This window comes from Salmo trutta, unplaced genomic scaffold, assembly GCF_901001165.1.
Source record: "Salmo trutta unplaced genomic scaffold, fSalTru1.1, whole genome shotgun sequence".
Taxonomy (NCBI): Eukaryota; Metazoa; Chordata; class Actinopteri; order Salmoniformes; family Salmonidae; genus Salmo; species Salmo trutta.
In genome coordinates this window covers 1,813,562-1,832,008 of record NW_021823195.1, presented here as the reverse complement: position 1 = coordinate 1,832,008, position 18,447 = coordinate 1,813,562, and the positions used below count along the sequence as shown (strand labels likewise).

The following is an 18,447-nucleotide window of genomic DNA, read 5'->3' as shown; positions in this document are numbered from 1 at the left end:
CCTCTGCTTCATCATACTGCAGGACCTCTACTGCATCATACTGCAGGACCTCTGCTTCATCATACTGCATGATCTCTACTGCATCATACTGCATGACCTCTACTTCATCATACTGCAGGACCTCTGCTTCATCATACTGCAGGTCCTCTGCTTCATCATACTGCATGACCTCTACTGCATCATACTGCAGGACCTCTGCTTCATCATACTGCATGACCTCTACTGCATCATACTGCATGACCTCTACTGCATCATACTGCATGACCTCTACTTCATCATACTGCATGACCTCTACTGCATCATACTGCATGACCTCTACTGCATCATACTGCATGACCTCTACTGCATCATACTGCATGACCTCTACTGCATCATACTGCATGACCTCTACTGCATCATACTGCATGACCTCTACTGCATCATACTGCATGACCTCTGCTTCATCATACTGCATGACCTCTACTTCATCATACTGCATGACCTCTGCTTCATCATACTGCATGACCTCTGCTTCATCATACTGCATGACCTCTACTGCATCATACTGCATGACCTCTACTGCATCATACTGCATGACCTCTACTTCATCATACTGCATGCTACAGCCATGACCTCTGCTTCATCATACTGCATGACCTCTATTGCATCATACTGCATGACCTCTATTGCATCATACTGCAGGACCTCTACTGCATCATACTGCATGACCTCTACTTCATCATACTGCAGGACCTCTACTTCATCATACTGCATGACCTCTGCTTCATCATACTGCATGACCTCTACTGCATCATACTGCATGACCTCTACTGCATCATACTGCATGAACTCTACTTCATCATACTGCATGCTACAGTCATGACCTCTGCTTCATCATACTGCATGACCTTTGCTTCATCATACTGCATGAACTCTACTTCATCATACTGCATGCTACAGTCATGACCTCTGCTTCATCATACTGCATGACCTCTACTGCATCATACTGCATGACCTCTACTGCATCATACTGCATGACCTCTACTTCATCATACTGCATGCTACAGCCATGACCTCTGCTTCATCATACTGCATGACCTCTATTGCATCATACTGCATGACCTCTATTGCATCATACTGCAGGACCTCTACTGCATCATACTGCATGACCTCTACTTCATCATACTGCATGACCTCTACTGCATCATACTGCATGACCTCTACTGCATCATACTGCATGAACTCTACTTCATCATACTGCATGCTACAGTCATGACCTCTGCTTCATCATACTGCATGACCTCTACTGCATCATACTGCATGACCTCTACTGTATCATACTGCATGAACTCTACTTCATCATACTGCATGCTACAGTCATGACCTCTGCTTCATCATACTGCATGACCTTTGCTTCATCATACTGCATGCTACAGCCATGACCAGCTGAGATGTAAGAGCGTAAAGACTGAGAGAAAGAGAAATGCCAGTGTTACCTAGTTCAGCCTTTTCCTTTAAAACGCCTTTGAAGTTGCGGCCGCTGTTGACTGTTGACTCTCTGTACCGGTGGAGGACGGGGGTGTCTCCCTGTCCGTTCTTCTCCAGCTCTTGGAGAACCTCACTGGGCTTTAGAGGTACAGCCTTCAGGCCCCTGCTCCAGCCTGAAGACTCCCATACAGTCCATCTGACCAGGTCCTGTAACTTCACAACCACCTTCTCAGACACAGCCACCACCTCATCCTGCAGACAGCGGGGGGGAGATAATATAATGGAATGTAATATCATATCATATAATATAGAAGTTCAAACATGAGACAATTTAGGAAGGGGAAATATTAAACACAACAGCACCATCACAGAGAGAGAGAGCTTGACTTCCTGTTTCAGACCAGCACCATCACACAGAGAGAGAGAGCTTGACTTCCTGTTTCAGACCAGCTCCATCACACACAGGGAGAGCTTGACTTCCTGTTTCAGACCAGCACCATCACACAGAGAGAGATCTTTACTTCCTGTTTCAGACCAGCTCATCACACAGAGAGAGAGCTTGTCTTCCTGTTTCAGACCAGCTCCATCACACAGAGAGAGAGCTTGACTTCCTGTTTCAGACCAGCACCATCACACAGAGAGAGAGAGCTTGACTTCCTGTTTCAGACCAGCTCCATCACACACAGGGAGAGCTTGACTTCCTGTTTCAGACCAGCACCATCACACAGAGAGAGATCTTTACTTCCTGTTTCAGACCAGCTCATCACACAGAGAGAGAGCTTGTCTTCCTGTTTCAGACCAGCTCCATCACACAGAGAGAGAGCTTGACTTCCTGTTTCAGACCAGCTCCATCACACAGAGAGAGAGAGCTTGTCTTCCTGTTTCAGACCAGCTCCATCACAGAGAGAGAGCTTGACTTCCCGTTTCAGACCAGCTCCATCACAGAGAGAGCTTGACTTCCTGTTTCAGACCAGCACCATAACACAGAGAGAGAGAGCTTGACTTCCTGTTTCAGACCAGCTCCATCACACACAGGGAGAGCTTGACTTCCTGTTTCAGACCAGCACCATCACACAGAGAGAGATCTTTACTTCCTGTTTCAGACCAGCTCATCACACAGAGAGAGAGCTTGTCTTCCTGTTTCAGACCAGCTCCATCACACAGAGAGAGAGCTTGTCTTCCTGTTTCAGACCAGCTCCATCACACAGAGAGAGAGCTTGTCTTCCTGTTTCAGACCAGCTCCATCACAGAGAGAGAGCTTGACTTCCTGTTTCAGACCAGCTCCATCACAGAAAGAGCTTGACTTCCTGTTTCAGACCAGCTCCATCACACAGAGAGAGAGAGCTTGACTTCCTGTTTCAGACCAGCTCCATCACACAGAGAGAGAGCTTGTCTTCCTGTTTCAGACCAGCTCCATCACACAGAGAGAGAGCTTGACTTCCTGTTTCAGACCAGCTCCATCACAGAGAGAGAGCTTGACTTCCTGTTTCAGACCAGCTCCATCACAGAGAGAGTTTGACTTCCTGTTTCAGACCAGCTCCATCACAGAGAGAGAGAGAGCTTGTCTTCCTGTTTCAGACCAGCTCCATCACACAGAGAGAGAGCTTGACTTCCTGTTTCAGACCAGCTCCATCACAGAGAGAGAGCTTGACTTCCTGTTTCAGACCAGCTCCATCACAGAGAGAGTTTGACTTCCTGTTTCAGACCAGCTCCATCACAGAGAGAGAGAGAGCTTGACTTCCTGTTTCAGACCAGCTCCATCACACAGAGAGAGAGAGCTTGACTTCCTGTTTCAGACCAGCTCCATCACACAGAGAGAGAGCTTGACTTCCTGTTTCAGACCAGCTCCATCACACAAAGAGAGAGCTTGACGTCCTGTTTCAGACAAGCTCCATCACACAGAGTGAGAGCTTGACTTCCTGTTTCAGACCAGTGAAATGATAACAAATCACAATATATGTATATATTTATATAATATATAACCGTTCAAAAGTTTGAGTCACTTAGAAATGTCCTTGTTTTTGAAAGAAAAACACGTTTTTGGTCCATTAAAATAACATCAAATTGATCAGAAATACAGCGTAGACATTGTTAATGTTGTAAATGACTATTGTAACTGGAAACGGCTGGTTTTTAATGGAATATCTACATAGGCGTACAGAGGCCCATTATCAGCAACCATCACTCCTGTGTTCCAATGGCACGTTGTGTTAGCTAATCCAAGTTTATCGTTTTAAAAGGCTAATTGATCATTAGAAAACCCTTTTGCAATTATGTTAACACACCTGAAAACTGTCTCCCACTACTATAGAATCATCCTCTATAGCTCCATTACTATAGAATCATCCTATATAGCTCCATTACTATAGAATCATCCTATATAGCTCCATTACCATAGAATCATCCTATATAGCTCCATCTCCCATTACTATAGAAACATCCTATATAGCTCCATCTCCCATTACCATAGAATCATCCTGTATAGCTCCATCTCCCATTACTATAGAATCATCCTATATAGCTCCATCTACCATTACTATAGAATCATCCTATATAGCTCCATTACTATAGAATCATCCTATATAGCTCCATCTCCCATTACTATAGAATCATCCTATATAGCTCCATCTCCCATTACTATAGAATCATCCTATATAGCTCCATCTCCCATTACTATAGAATCATCCTATATAGCTCCATCTCCCATTACTATAGAATCATCCTATATAGCTCCATTACTATAGAATCATCCTATATAGCTCCATCTCCCATTACTATAGAATCATCCTATATAGCTCCATCTCCCATTACTATAGAATCATCCTATATAGCTCCATCTCCCATTACTATAGAATCATCCTATATAGCTCCATTACTATAGAATCATCCTATATAGCTCCATCTCCCATTACTATAGAATCATCCTATATAGCTCCATTACTATAGAATCATCCTATATAGCTCCATCTCCCATTACTATAGAATCATCCTATATAGCTCCATCTCCCATTACTATAGAATCATCCTATATAGCTCCATCTCCCATTACTATAGAATCATCCTATATAGCTCCATCTCCCATTACTATAGAATCATCCTATATAGCTCCATCTCCCATTACTATAGAATCATCCTATATAGCTCCATCTCTCATTACTATAGAATCATCCTATATAGCTCCATCTCTCATTACTATAGAATCATCCTCTATAGCTCCATCTCTCATTACTATAGAATCATCCTATATAGCTCCATTACTATAGAATCATCATATAGCTCCATCTCCCATTACTATAGAATCATCCTATATAGCTCCATCTCCCATTACTATAGAATCATCCTATATAGCTCCATTACTATAGAATCATCCTATATAGCTCCATTACTATAGAATCATCCTATAGCTCCATCTCTCATTACTATAGAATCATCCTATATAGCTCCATTACTATAGAATCATCCTCTATAGCTCCATCTCTCATTACTATAGAATCATCCTATATAGCTCCATTACTATAGATTCATCCTCTATAGCTCCATCTCTCATTACTATAGAATCATCCTATATAGCTCCATTACTATAGAATCATCCTATATAGCTCCATCTCCCATTACTATAGAATCATCCTATATAGCTCCATCTCCCATTACTATAGAATCATCCTCTATAGCTCCATCTCCCATTACTATAGAATCATCCTATATAGCTCCATCTCTCATTACTATAGAATCATCCTATATAGCTCCATCTCCCATTACTTTTGAATCATCCTATATAGCTCCATTACTATAGAATCATCCTATATAGCTCCATTACTATAGAATCATCCTATATAGCTCCATCTCCCATTACTATAGTATCATCCTATATAGCTCCATCTCCCATTACTATAGAATCATCCTATATAGCTCCATTACTATAGAATCATCCTGTATAGCTCCATCTCCCATTACTATAGAATCATCCTATATAGCTCCATCTCTCATTACTATAGAATCATCCTATATAGCTCCCATTACTATAGAATCATCCTCTATAGCTCCATCTCCCATTAGTATAGAATCATCCTATATAGCTCCATCTCCCATTACTATAGAATCATCCTATATAGCTCCATCTCCCATTACTATAGAATCATCCTATATAGCTCCATCTCCCATTACTATAGAATCATCCTATATAGCTCCATCTCCCATTACTATAGAATCATCCTATATAGCTCCATTACTATAGAATCATCCTATATAGCTCCATCTCCCATTAGTATAGAATCATCCTGTATAGCTCCATCTCCCATTACTATAGAATCATCCTATATAGCTCCATCTCTCATTACTATAGAATCATCCTATATAGCTCCATTACTATAGAATCATCCTGTATAGCTCCATCTCCCATTACTATAGAATCATCCTATACATGTCCATCTCCCATTACTATAGAATCATCCTATATAGCTCCATCTCCCATTACTATAGAATCATCCTATATAGCTCCATTACTATAGAATCATCCTGTATAGCTCCATCTCTCATTACTATAGAATCATCCTATATAGCTCCATCTCCCATTACTATAGAATCATCCTATATAGCTCCATCTCCCATTACTATAGAATCATCCTATATAGCTCCATCTCCCATTACTATAGAATCATCCTATATAGCTCCATCTCTCATTACTATAGAATCATCCTATATAGCTCCATTACTATAGAATCATCCTATATAGCTCCATCTCCCATTACTATAGAATCATCCTATATAGCTCCATTACTATAGAATCATCCTGTATAGCTCCATCTCCCATTAGTATAGAATCATCCTATATAGCTCCTCCATTACTATAGAATCATCCTATATAGCTCCATCCCCATTACTATAGAATCATCCTATATAGCTCCATCTCCCATTACTATAGAATCATCCTATATAGCTCCATCTCCCATTACTATAGAATCATCCTATATAGCTCCATCTCCCATTACTATAGAATCATCCTGTATAGCTCCATCTCTCATTACTATAGAATCATCCTGTATAGCTCCATCTCCCATTATTATAGAATCATCCTGTATAGCTCCATCTCTCATTACTATAGAATCATCCTATATAGCTCCATTACTATAGAATCATCCTGTATAGCTCCATCTCTCATTACTATAGAATCATCCTATATAGCTCCATTACTATAGAATCATCCTGTATAGCTCCATCTCTCATTACTATAGAATCATCCTATATAGCTCCATCTCCCATTACTATAGAATCATCCTATATAGCTCCATCTCTCATTACTATAGAATCATCCTATATAGCTCCATCTCCCATTACTATAGAATCATCCTATATAGCTCCATCTCTCATTACTATAGAATCATCCTATATAGCTCCATTACTATAGAATCATCCTATATAGCTCCATCTCCCATTACTATAGAATCATCCTATATAGCTCCATTACTATAGAATCATCCTGTATAGCTCCATCTCCCATTAGTATAGAATCATCCTATATAGCTCCATCTCCCATTACTATAGAATCATCCTATATAGCTCCATCTCCCATTACTATAGAATCATCCTATATAGCTCCATCTCCCATTACTATAGAATCATCCTATATAGCTCCATCTCCCATTATTATAGAATCATCCTCTATAGCTCCATCTCCCATTACTATAGAATCATCCTATATAGCTCCATCTCTCATTACTATAGAATCATCCTATATAGCTCCATCTCCCATTACTTTTGAATCATCCTATATAGCTCCATTACTATAGAATCATCCTATATAGCTCAATTACTATAGAATCATCCTATATAGCTCCATCTCCCATTACTATAGTATCATCCTATATAGCTCCATCTCCCATTACTATAGAATCATCCTATATAGCTCCATTACTATAGAATCATCCTGTATAGCTCCATCTCCCATTACTATAGAATCATCCTATATAGCTCCATCTCTCATTACTATAGAATCATCCTATATAGCTCCCATTACTATAGAATCATCCTATATAGCTCCATCTCCCATTACTATAGAATCATCCTATATAGCTCCATCACCCATTACTATAGCATCATCCTATATAGCTCCATCTCCCATTACTATAGAATCATCCTATATAGCTCCAATACTATAGAATCATCCTATATAGCTCCATCTCCCATTACTATAGAATCATCCTATATAGCTCCATCTCCCATTACTATAGAATCATCCTATATAGCTCCATCTCCCATTGGTATAGAATCATCCTGTATAGCTCCATCTCCCATTACTATATAATCATCCTGTATAGCTCCATCTCTCATTACTATAGAATCATCCTATATAGCTCCATTACTATAGAATCATCCTGTATAGCTCCATCTCCCATTACTATAGAATCATCCTATATAGCTCCATTACTATAGAATCATCCTATATAGCTCCATCTCCCATTACTATAGAATCATCCTATATATCTCCATCTCTCATTACTATAGAATCATCCTATATAGCTCCATTACTATAGAATCATCCTGTATAGCTCCATCTCCCATTACTATAGAATCATCCTATATAGGTCCATCTCCCATTACTATAGAATCATCCTATATAGCTCCATCTCCCATTACTATAGAATCATCCTATATAGCTCCATTACTATAGAATCATCCTAAATAGCTCCATTACTATATAATCATCCTGTATAGCTCCATCTCTCATTACTATAGAATCATCCTATATAGCTCCATTACTATAGAATCATCCTGTATAGCTCCATCTCCCATTAGTATAGAATCATCCTATATAGCTCCATCTCCCATTACTATAGAATCATCCTATATAGCTCCATCTCCCATTACTATAGAATCATCCTATATAGCTCCATCTCCCATTACTATAAAATCATCCTATATAGCTCCATCTCCCATTACTATAGAATCATCCTGTATAGCTCCATCTCTCATTACTATAGAATCATCCTGTATAGCTCCATCTCCCATTATTATAGAATCATCCTGTATAGCTCCATCTCTCATTACTATAGAATCATCCTATATAGCTCCATCTCCAATTACTATAGAATCATCCTATATAGCTCCATCTCCCATTACTATAGAATCATCCTATATAGCTCCATCTCCCATTACTATAGAATCATCCTATATAGCTCCATCTCTCATTACTATAGAATCATCCTATATAGCTCCATTACTATAGAATCATCCTATATAGCTCCATCTCCCATTACTATAGAATCATCCTATATAGCTCCATCTCCCATTACTATAGAATCATCCTATATAGCTCCATCTCTCATTACTATAGAATCATCCTATATAGCTCCATCTCCCATTACTATAGAATCATCCTATATAGCTCCATTACTATAGAATCATCCTATATAGCTCCATCTCCCATTAATATAGAATCATCCTATATAGCTCCATCTCTCATTACTATAGAATCATCCTATATAGCTCCATTACTATAGAATCATCCTATATAGCTCCATCTCCCATTACTATAGAATCATCCTATATAGCTCCATCTCCCATTACTATAGAATCATCCTATATAGCTCCATCTCCCATTACTATAGAATCATCCTATATAGCTCCATTACTATAGAATCATCCTATATAGCTCCATCTCCCATTAGTATAGAATCATCCTGTATAGCTCCATCTCCCATTACTATATAATCATCCTGTATAGCTCCATCTCTCATTACTATAGAATCATCCTATATAGCTCCATTACTATAGAATCATCCTGTATAGCTCCATCTCCCATTACTATAGAATCATCCTATATAGCTCCATCTCTCATTACTATAGAATCATCCTATATAGCTCCATTACTATAGAATCATCCTGTATAGCTCCATCTCCCATTACTATAGAATCATCCTATACAGGTCCATCTCCCATTACTATAGAATCATCCTATATAGCTCCATCTCCCATTACTATAGAATCATCCTATATAGCTCCATCTCCCATTGGTATAGAATCATCCTGTATAGCTCCATCTCTCATTACTATAGAATCATCCTATATAGCTCCATTACTATAGAATCATCCTGTATAGCTCCATCTCCCATTACTATAGAATCATCCTATATTGCTCCATTACTATAGAATCATCCTATATAGCTCCATCTCCCATTACTATAGAATCATCCTATATAGCTCCATCTCTCATTACTATAGAATCATCCTATATAGCTCCATTACTATAGAATCATCCTGTATAGCTCCATCTCCCATTACTATAGAATCATCCTATATAGGTCCATCTCCCATTACTATAGAATCATCCTATATAGCTCCATCTCCCATTACTATAGAATCATCCTATATAGCTCCATTACTATAGAATCATCCTATATAGCTCCATTACTATAGAATCATCCTGTATAGCTCCATCTCTCATTACTATAGAATCATCCTATATAGCTCCATCTCCCATTACTATAGAATCATCCTATATAGCTCCATCTCCCATTACTATAGAATTATCCTATATAGCTCCATCTCTCATTACTATAGAATCATCCTATATAGCTCCATTACTATAGAATCATCCTATATAGCTCCATCTCCCATTACTATAGAATCATCCTATATAGCTCCATCTCTCATTACTATAGAATCATCCTATATAGCTCCATTACTATAGAATCATCCTGTATAGCTCCATCTCCCATTAGTATAGAATCATCCTATATAGCTCCATCTCCCATTACTATAGAATCATCCTATATAGCTCCATCTCCCATTACTATAGAATCATCCTATATAGCTCCATCTCTCATTACTATAGAATCATCCTGTATAGCTCCATCTCCCATTATTATAGAATCATCCTGTATAGCTCCATCTCTCATTACTATAGAATCATCCTATATAGCTCCATCTCCCATTACTATAGAATCATCCTATATAGCTCCATCTCCCATTACTATAGAATCATCCTATATAGCTCCATCTCCCATTACTATAGAACCATCCTATATAGCTCCATCTCTCATTACTATAGAATCATCCTATATAGCTCCATTACTATAGAATCATCCTATATAGCTCCATCTCCCATTACTATAGAATCATCCTATATAGCTCCATCTCCCATTACTATAGAATCATCCTACATAGCTCCATCTCTCATTACTATAGAATCATCCTATATAGCTCCATCTCCCATTACTATAGAATCATCCTATATAGCTCCATTACTATAGAAACATCCTATATAGCTCCATCTCCCATTAATATAGAATCATCCTATATAGCTCCATCTCTCATTACTATAGAATCATCCTATATAGCTCCATTACTATAGAATCATCCTATATAGCTCCATCTCCAATGACTATAGAATCGTCCTATATAGCTCCATCTCCCATTACTATAGAATCATCCTATATAGCTCCCATTACTATAGAATCATCCTATATAGCTCCATCTCCCATTACTATAGAATCATCCTATATAGCTCCATCTCCATTACTATAGAATCATCCTATATAGCTCCATTACTATAGAATCATCCTATATAGCTCCATCTCCCATTACTATAGAATCATCCTATATAGCTCCCATTACTATAGAATCATCCTATATAGCTCCATCTCCCATTACTATAGAATCATCCTATATAGCTCCATCTCCCATTACTATGGAATCATCCTATATAACCCCCCCCCCCCACCAAAAAAAATATATAGATGCACTATTGTAAAGTGGTTGTTCCACTGGATATCATAAGGTGAATGCACCAATTTGTAAGTCGCTCTGGATAAGAGCGTCTGCTAAATGACATAAATGTAATGTAAATGATATAGCTCCATCTCTCATTACTATAGAATCATCCTATATAGCTCCATCTCCCATTACTATAGAATCATCCTATATAGCTCCATCTCCCATTGGTATAGAATCATCCTATATAGCTCCATCTCCTATTACTATAGAATCATCCTATATAGCTCCATCTCTCATTACAAACCTACATTTATTTGTAATTTTTTTCATGATCTAAATTGTTTTGCACCAATCTATGTACTTGTATTATTGTGTTACTATCCCTTTTTCATGTTCTATATTTTCTATATCTATAAGAATGTTCCTATTCACAGAGTTACTAGTGTTAAATTCTATGTTCTGTAGAGGTGAACATGGAATGACAGACAAAGACATGTTCAACAATTCAAGAGTAAAAACTCAAAAATGTCAAAACAAAACATTTGCCTATTTGAAACTCAAAAAAAAGGCCAATTCCGTAGGAATCCCTGCAGACTTGAATTTCCACCTTGAAAAGGACAGCGGCCCAGTTCTGACTATAGCCCTCTATTATAAGTAACAGCTTTCGGACCAGCTCCAGCTCTCTACACAATAATCATTCCAGTGTGGAGGGAGGGAATGGAGGCATCTGTTTTCATGCTCTTATAAAACCAAGTGGGTCAAACGTTATTAATCCTTAATGGCGACGCAGCAAACTTCACCTCCTTATTGGCTGGCTGATCTGGAGAATATGAGAAGAATTCTTCATCCTGATACTTCAGTTTGTTTACCTTGTGGTTGGAAACCGTGTTCTGAAAAACAATCAAAGAATCCATTCCATATGGTTTTAAAGGTTTCCATGTTTTAGATTTGAATCTCTGCGAAACAATTGGCTCTTGGTAATGACACTTCAGGGGGAACGGAGGAATTAGCCGCTCAGAGGGGAGAGCTGTAAAGCAACACAGAGGAAGAAAGAAAGAAAGAAAGAAAGAAAGAGAGAGAGAGAGAGAGAGAGAGAGAGAGAGAGCGAGGGAGAGAGAGAGGGAGAGAGATGGGGGGGGAGAAGTAGAGAGATAGAGGGAGAGACGGGGGCAGAGAGAGAGGGAGAAGGCAGAGAGAGGGAGAGAGAGAGAGAGAGAGAGAGAGAGAGAGAGATAGAGAGAGAGAAGGAGCGAGATGGGGGAGAAGTAGAGCGATAGAGGGAGAGACGTGGGGCAGAGAGAGAGGAGAGGGCAGAGAGAGAGGGAGAGGGCAGAGAGAGAGAGGGTAGAGGGGCAGAGAGAGAGGGGAGAGGGAGAGAGAGAGAGAGAGAGAGAGAGAGAGAGAGAGAGAGAGAGAGAGAGTAGAGAGGGAGAGATAGAGAGAGAGGGATGAGGGCAAGAGAGAGAGGGATTGGGGCCAGAGAGAGAGGGAGAGAGGAGAGAGGGGAGAGAGAGCGAGAGAGAGAGCGAGAGGGAGAGGGAGAGGGCAGAGAGAGAGAGAGAGGGAGAAGGCAGAGAGAGAGAGAGAGAGAGAGAGAGCAGCGAGATGGGGGGGCAGAGAGAGAGAGAGGGAGAGGGCAGAGAGAGAGAAAGGGAGCCCCAGAGCTTTGAGCAGAGGGGAACAGTAACAGAGGATCAAAGTGAATCAGCAGTAACGTTGAGAGACCCACTAACAGTCTTACACAGAACGTTTCACTCCAGTGCTTCAGGGGTCAGGGGTCAGGGGTCAGGCCAAGAATCCCCCAGGCCACTGCAGATTTATCCACCTGCTCTCCAGTGCTTCAGGGGTCAGGCCAAGAATCCCCCAGGCCACTGCAGATTTATCCACCTGCTCTCCAGTGCTTCAGGGGTCAGGGGTCAGGCCAAGAATCCCCCAGGCCACTGCAGATTTATCCACCTGTTCTCCAGTGCTTCAGGGGTCATGCCAAGAATCCCCCAGGCCACTGCAGATTTATCCACCCGCTCTCCAGTGCTTCAGGGGTCAGGCCAAGAATCCCCCAGGCCACTGCAGATTTATCCACCCGCTCTCCAGTGCTTCAGGGGTCAGGCCAAGAATCCCCAGGCCACTGCAGATTTATCCACCTGCTCTCCAGTGCTTCAGGGGTCAGGGGTCAGGCCAATAATCCCCCAGGCCACTGCAGATTTATCCACCTGCTCTCCAGTGCTTCAGGGGTCAGGGGTCAGGGGTCAGGCCAAGAATCCCCCAGGCCACTGCAGATTTATCCACCTGCTCGCACGCCTATTGAGATATTGACCTGCTAACGTGAACAATGTGCTCAGCAGACACCGAGGGAAAGCTTTGCTAGCAGTTAAAAAGTTAAAATGAACAATTGTTTCTTTCAATAATTGATCTAGTTCAAAGCCTGAGTTAATTACTTGGTGGGATCAGATAAAACATTACACCACAGCTAAAATAAAGCCTTTACATCAGAAAATAAATCTGTCATATTAGGACGCTAGAAGAATCAAAACGGCTGAGGATCAGACTGCTAATCTGCATGCGGATCTCAGTATGACAAAACAACACGGTCGCCTCACATTTAAAGCGTTGATATTTCACATCGCTGATGTTGTGGTGTATCGTTATTATTAGGAGAAGTCTTTACTTTCTCTCCCCTTCTCTCTAAACAGCAGCGAGATTTCCTCTGAGCTCTACGACGAAGATAAGAACGTCTGGGGTCATCAGCGTTTTTCAGTTCAGGAAGCTATTCTGACCTGCACTGTGAATGTCTGGGGTCATCAGCGTTTTTCAGTTCAGGAAGCTATTCTGACCTGCACTGTGAATGTCTGGGGTCGTCAGCGTTCAGTTCAGGAAGCTATTCTGACCTGCACTGTGAATGTCTGGGGTCATCAGCGTGTTCAGGAAGCTATTCTGACCTGCACTGTGAATGTCTGGAGTCAACAGCGTTTTTCAGTTCAGGAAGCTATTCTGACCTGCACTGTGAATGTCTGGGGTCGTCAGCGTTTTTCAGTTCAGGAAGTTATTCTGACCTGCACTGTGAATGTCTGGGGTCGTCAGCGTTTTTCAGTTCAGAAAGCTATTCTGACCTGCACTGTGAATGTCACACAGAACAATATTACTTTACAAAGAAACAAGTTAAGAAACAATCTAATACATTTGTTCCAGACATGAAAATACAAACATGTCCCGTGTGCCAAGCAGCGGAGACATGTCTGGAAGTCTGCCCCACATTCCCTGTCCTCTCTCTGCACCCCCAGCCCAAGTCACGGGGCTAACTGGTTATGTGTAGTGTTTAAACAGCCATACAGTCGAGGGAGCTTTGTGTTGATCCGTAGTGTTTAAACAGCCATACAGTCGAGGGAGCTTTGTGTTGATCCGTAGTGTTTAAACAGCCATACAGTCGAGGGAGCTTTGTGTTGATCCGTAGTGTTTAAACAGCCATACAGTTGAGGGAGCTTTGTGTTGATGTGTAGTGTTTAAACAGCCATACAGTTGAGGGAGCTTTGTGTTGATCCGTAGTGTTTAAACAGCCATACAGTTGAGGGAGCTTTGTGTTGATGTGTAGTGTTTAAACAGCCATACAGTTGAGGGAGCTTTGTGTTGATGTGTAGTGTTAAAACAGCCATACAGTTGAGGGAGCTTTGTGTTGATGTGTAGCGTTAAAACAGCCATACAGTTGAGGGAGCTTTGTGTTGATGTGTAGTGTTAAAACAGCCAGGGCAGAGTAACACAGTCAAACTGCTGATGGGCTGCGATACTGATCTATTTATAGAAATCTGTTTTACTTCTGCCTGACATGAAAGCGTTATTCCTGGGGATTCCCAGGACGGCCACAGCTTTACTCCCGCTGTGGCCGTGTGCTTGCTGATATTCAGAGAGAGTAGAAAAGCTGTCCAACATCTGACTCCAATATCATGGAAACCATGAGGACATTATACTGTAGTTTAGCTCCCAGGTGGGGCGTCCCAAACGACACCCTATTCCCTTATTCCCTGTCGACACCGAGGCCTTCCGTCTGATGAATAAACACACAACAACTGATGACATCACACATATCAACACCGCGGCCTTCCGTCTGACGAATAAACACACAACAGGACCTCCCGAGTGGCGCAGCGGTCTGAGGCCATGCCGTGCTAGAGGCATCACTACAGACCCGGATTCGATCCCGTGGCCTTCCATCTGATGAATAAACACACAACAGGACCTCCCGGGTGGGAGGCAGCCAAAGAGGTGTTGGCTTTGGGGGTGACCAGTGAGATATACCTGCTGGAGCGCGTGCTACGGGTGGGTGTTGTTATGGTGACCAGTGAGCTGAGATAAGGCAGAGCTTTACCGAGCAAAGACTTATAGATGACCTGGGGCCAGTGGGTCTGGTGACGAATATGTAGCGAGGGCCAGCCGACGAGAGCATACAGGTCGCAGTGGTGGGTAGTATATGGGGCTTTGGTGACAAAACGGATGGCACTGTGATAGACTGCATCCAGTTTGCTGAGTGTTGGAGGATATTTTGTTAACTGAACTAACAGCAGGTTAACTCTGGTTTTACTCTTTTCCACCTTGTTACATTGACTAAACATCCAGCTCTATTCAGCCTGAAGTTTCTATTTCTATAATATCTCCCCCCAGTCGTTCATCTTTCTGCAGTGAGACCTTGACATTCTATGGAGCAGCAGAGATACAGAAAACCCGTTGGTTTATTATGAGAAGGAAATGAGATCCTCAGCTCCTCGGAGGAGGTTCAACAGTCAGAGAGACGAGTTGTTTTCTTTCTAATGTGGCTGACTGATTACAGCAGCATTAACAACATAAAATACATTCATCCTTTTTACTACGCTACATTGCGGATATGGCCAGCGGCCGAGTGTTTCCACCCTTACTGCCTTGTTCCATAACGCATTACATTATTGAAATAGCGCAGATAATAACGCGTGCAGCGCGCAGCGCAACTCATCCAGTCGATGCGGCGCTTATTAAAGAGTTATTAAGTTTTCATGAACAAACGCGTGTATTTTTCTTTCTCACAAATGTCCCTGATAGCAGATGTCCCTATAAGCGATACGGAATGAAGCTGTAATCACCTTTTGCATAATAACCTTCACAAATGTCAGCGGACCCTTCAAGGCATCCCAGCTTGGTGCTTTATCTGCTTCCTATTCTAAATCAATCCCCCACAGCCCGGAGAGGGTTTGAGCGCGTATGGGAGAAAAAGTCCGCTTACAATACTTGTAGTGTACTTACTGTGTGAACGCAGCTGATTCAGGTCTATAATAAAGGCATTTGCTTAAACATTTGGAGCTATCTAATAAACCTGACAGATCACATTCACAGACCTGCTGATCCTTCATTTAGCTTTAAACAAAACCACCCTGGCAATCAACAATTCCAATTCATTCTATTACCAACCACCAGTCATGAGGCAATCTACTCGACACTGACTAAATATGGCTTTGGATTGATGGTCTCACGCTTAGGATATCCGCACTGTTCTACTAAACCGGGACATGAAACATGAAAAGTAGTGATCAAACAACTTTATAATATCACAATCGATGCTTTCACACAGACAGACAGACAGACAGACAGACAGACAGACAGACAGACAGACAGACAGACAGATAGATAGATAGATAGATAGATAGATAGATAGATAGATAGATAGATAGATAGATAGATAGATAGATAGATAGATAGATAGATAGATAGATAGATAGATAGATAGATAGATAGATAGATAGATAGATAGATAGATAGATAGATAGATAGAGGCCTATTTCATCAAACTAAACAAAAGCGACAAACCAAAGGACTATTCAGCGCTAGAGCCAGGGGATTGTGTAGAGAGGACAGCAGGTCATTTCAGGCCCCATTAGTAGTCTATGTGACATGAAAAAACCCGCATCAGTTGTCTGTCACACCCTTGAGGAAATACGAGGTGTAAATCCGGTTTTTGTTTGTGTCACACAGAAAGCGGAATAGATAGAGACAGCAGCTCCATATAGGTCATACCACCGGCACAGACATCATTTTAAAAATGTTATTCGCAGAAGAATACAGTCTATAATTTATCTCAGAAAGTATAAAAAGGCAGAACCGTAAAATGTATAAGTACCTCTCCGTGAATGACAGTCCGTCCCTGAGGGGTGTCTTCGGGGAGGAAATAAAGTTTGGAGCTGGATAAAAGTTGTTTTCTGGTTCTTTCTTCCCATAACAGCTGTAGCTCCGCTATGCACAGCGGTTCCCCGGGTCTACACCTCACTAGGAAAAAGTCTCCCAGAGACAGGATCCGAGGATTGGCTTCAATGTGAAACCTAAAAGCCTTGTAGAAAATGTAAGGTCCGTGAAAACCGCAAGGTGAGCCTACCCACTGCGGAAACAGCGATAAATCATTCATTTCACACATTAACCCCAGTACCAGGCATAGAAAACAAGCACAAATCAAAAGTAACATGCACTTGATTGAATTAAAACAAAGGATCTAAACGAACACTATAAGGATTTATTAAAAAAATAGCCTATAAAGTGTTGTTTAAAAAAAAGTTTCCTGAATTCCTGCATTATTATGATATTATAACACAGTGTTCCATCCTCCAGAAATAGAAAGCGATGAAAGGTACCAGGGTAGATAATGATAAATACCGTGGGGGAGCCGCGCTCCATCTCGACGCTCTGAATTCATTCTTCTCTCCTAAACTGTCCGCTTGAACGGAACGATAAACGGTCCCGGAAGAGATTAATATTTACGCACCCAGTACTGCGTCCTGCGTCAATATGAAATCCAATTATTAGCAATCTAGTAAACCCAAAATGTATGAAAATATCGTCTAATATTTCTTCAGTGTACTTTATTTCAAATGTACATTTTTTGTTGTAAAATTGCAAAAGGAAATAGCCATAGTAAATTCCAAAAGGCATGGGTGCTTGCCCACATAGAGAGGCTGGTGTGAAATCCATACCCATTAAAACAGAAGGATGATCTAACTATTTGATCTGCTCTTGCCGACGGGACAATATCCACATACCAGTGATGCTGCGATACAAACTATATTTATTCAGAACTATTTCAGCCTATAATAATCCAATATGTGTAATAACACGGTTATGTCTCTGTCAGGACCTGAAGCAAGGACGTTGGAATATGTAATCATAAAAAATAACATTTCCTGCAGAGATGCAGGGCCCCCCCTCCCCCCCCTCCCTCTATATATATATATAGAGAGATGCAGGGCCCCCCCTCCCCCCCCTCCC

At 41.1% G+C, this 18,447-nt stretch overlaps 1 protein-coding gene across 1 annotated transcript in view; it reads right to left on the bottom strand.

Annotated features, from left to right (window-relative positions):
• The window catches only part of LOC115189568 (AT-rich interactive domain-containing protein 5B-like), a 114,094-nt gene extending 96,205 nt beyond the window's left edge, over window positions 1-17,889 (bottom strand). Inside the window, exons 1-3 of the mRNA XM_029748186.1 lie at window positions 17,839-17,889; window positions 17,312-17,518; window positions 1,476-1,719 (exon numbers count right to left, since the gene is read on the bottom strand). Coding sequence (XP_029604046.1) covers window positions 1,476-1,719; window positions 17,312-17,518; window positions 17,839-17,859 — 472 coding nt within the window. The 5' untranslated portion in view covers window positions 17,860-17,889. The remainder of the gene's footprint in view (window positions 1-1,475; window positions 1,720-17,311; window positions 17,519-17,838) is intronic.
• Between the last annotated feature and the right edge of the window lie 558 nt (window positions 17,890-18,447).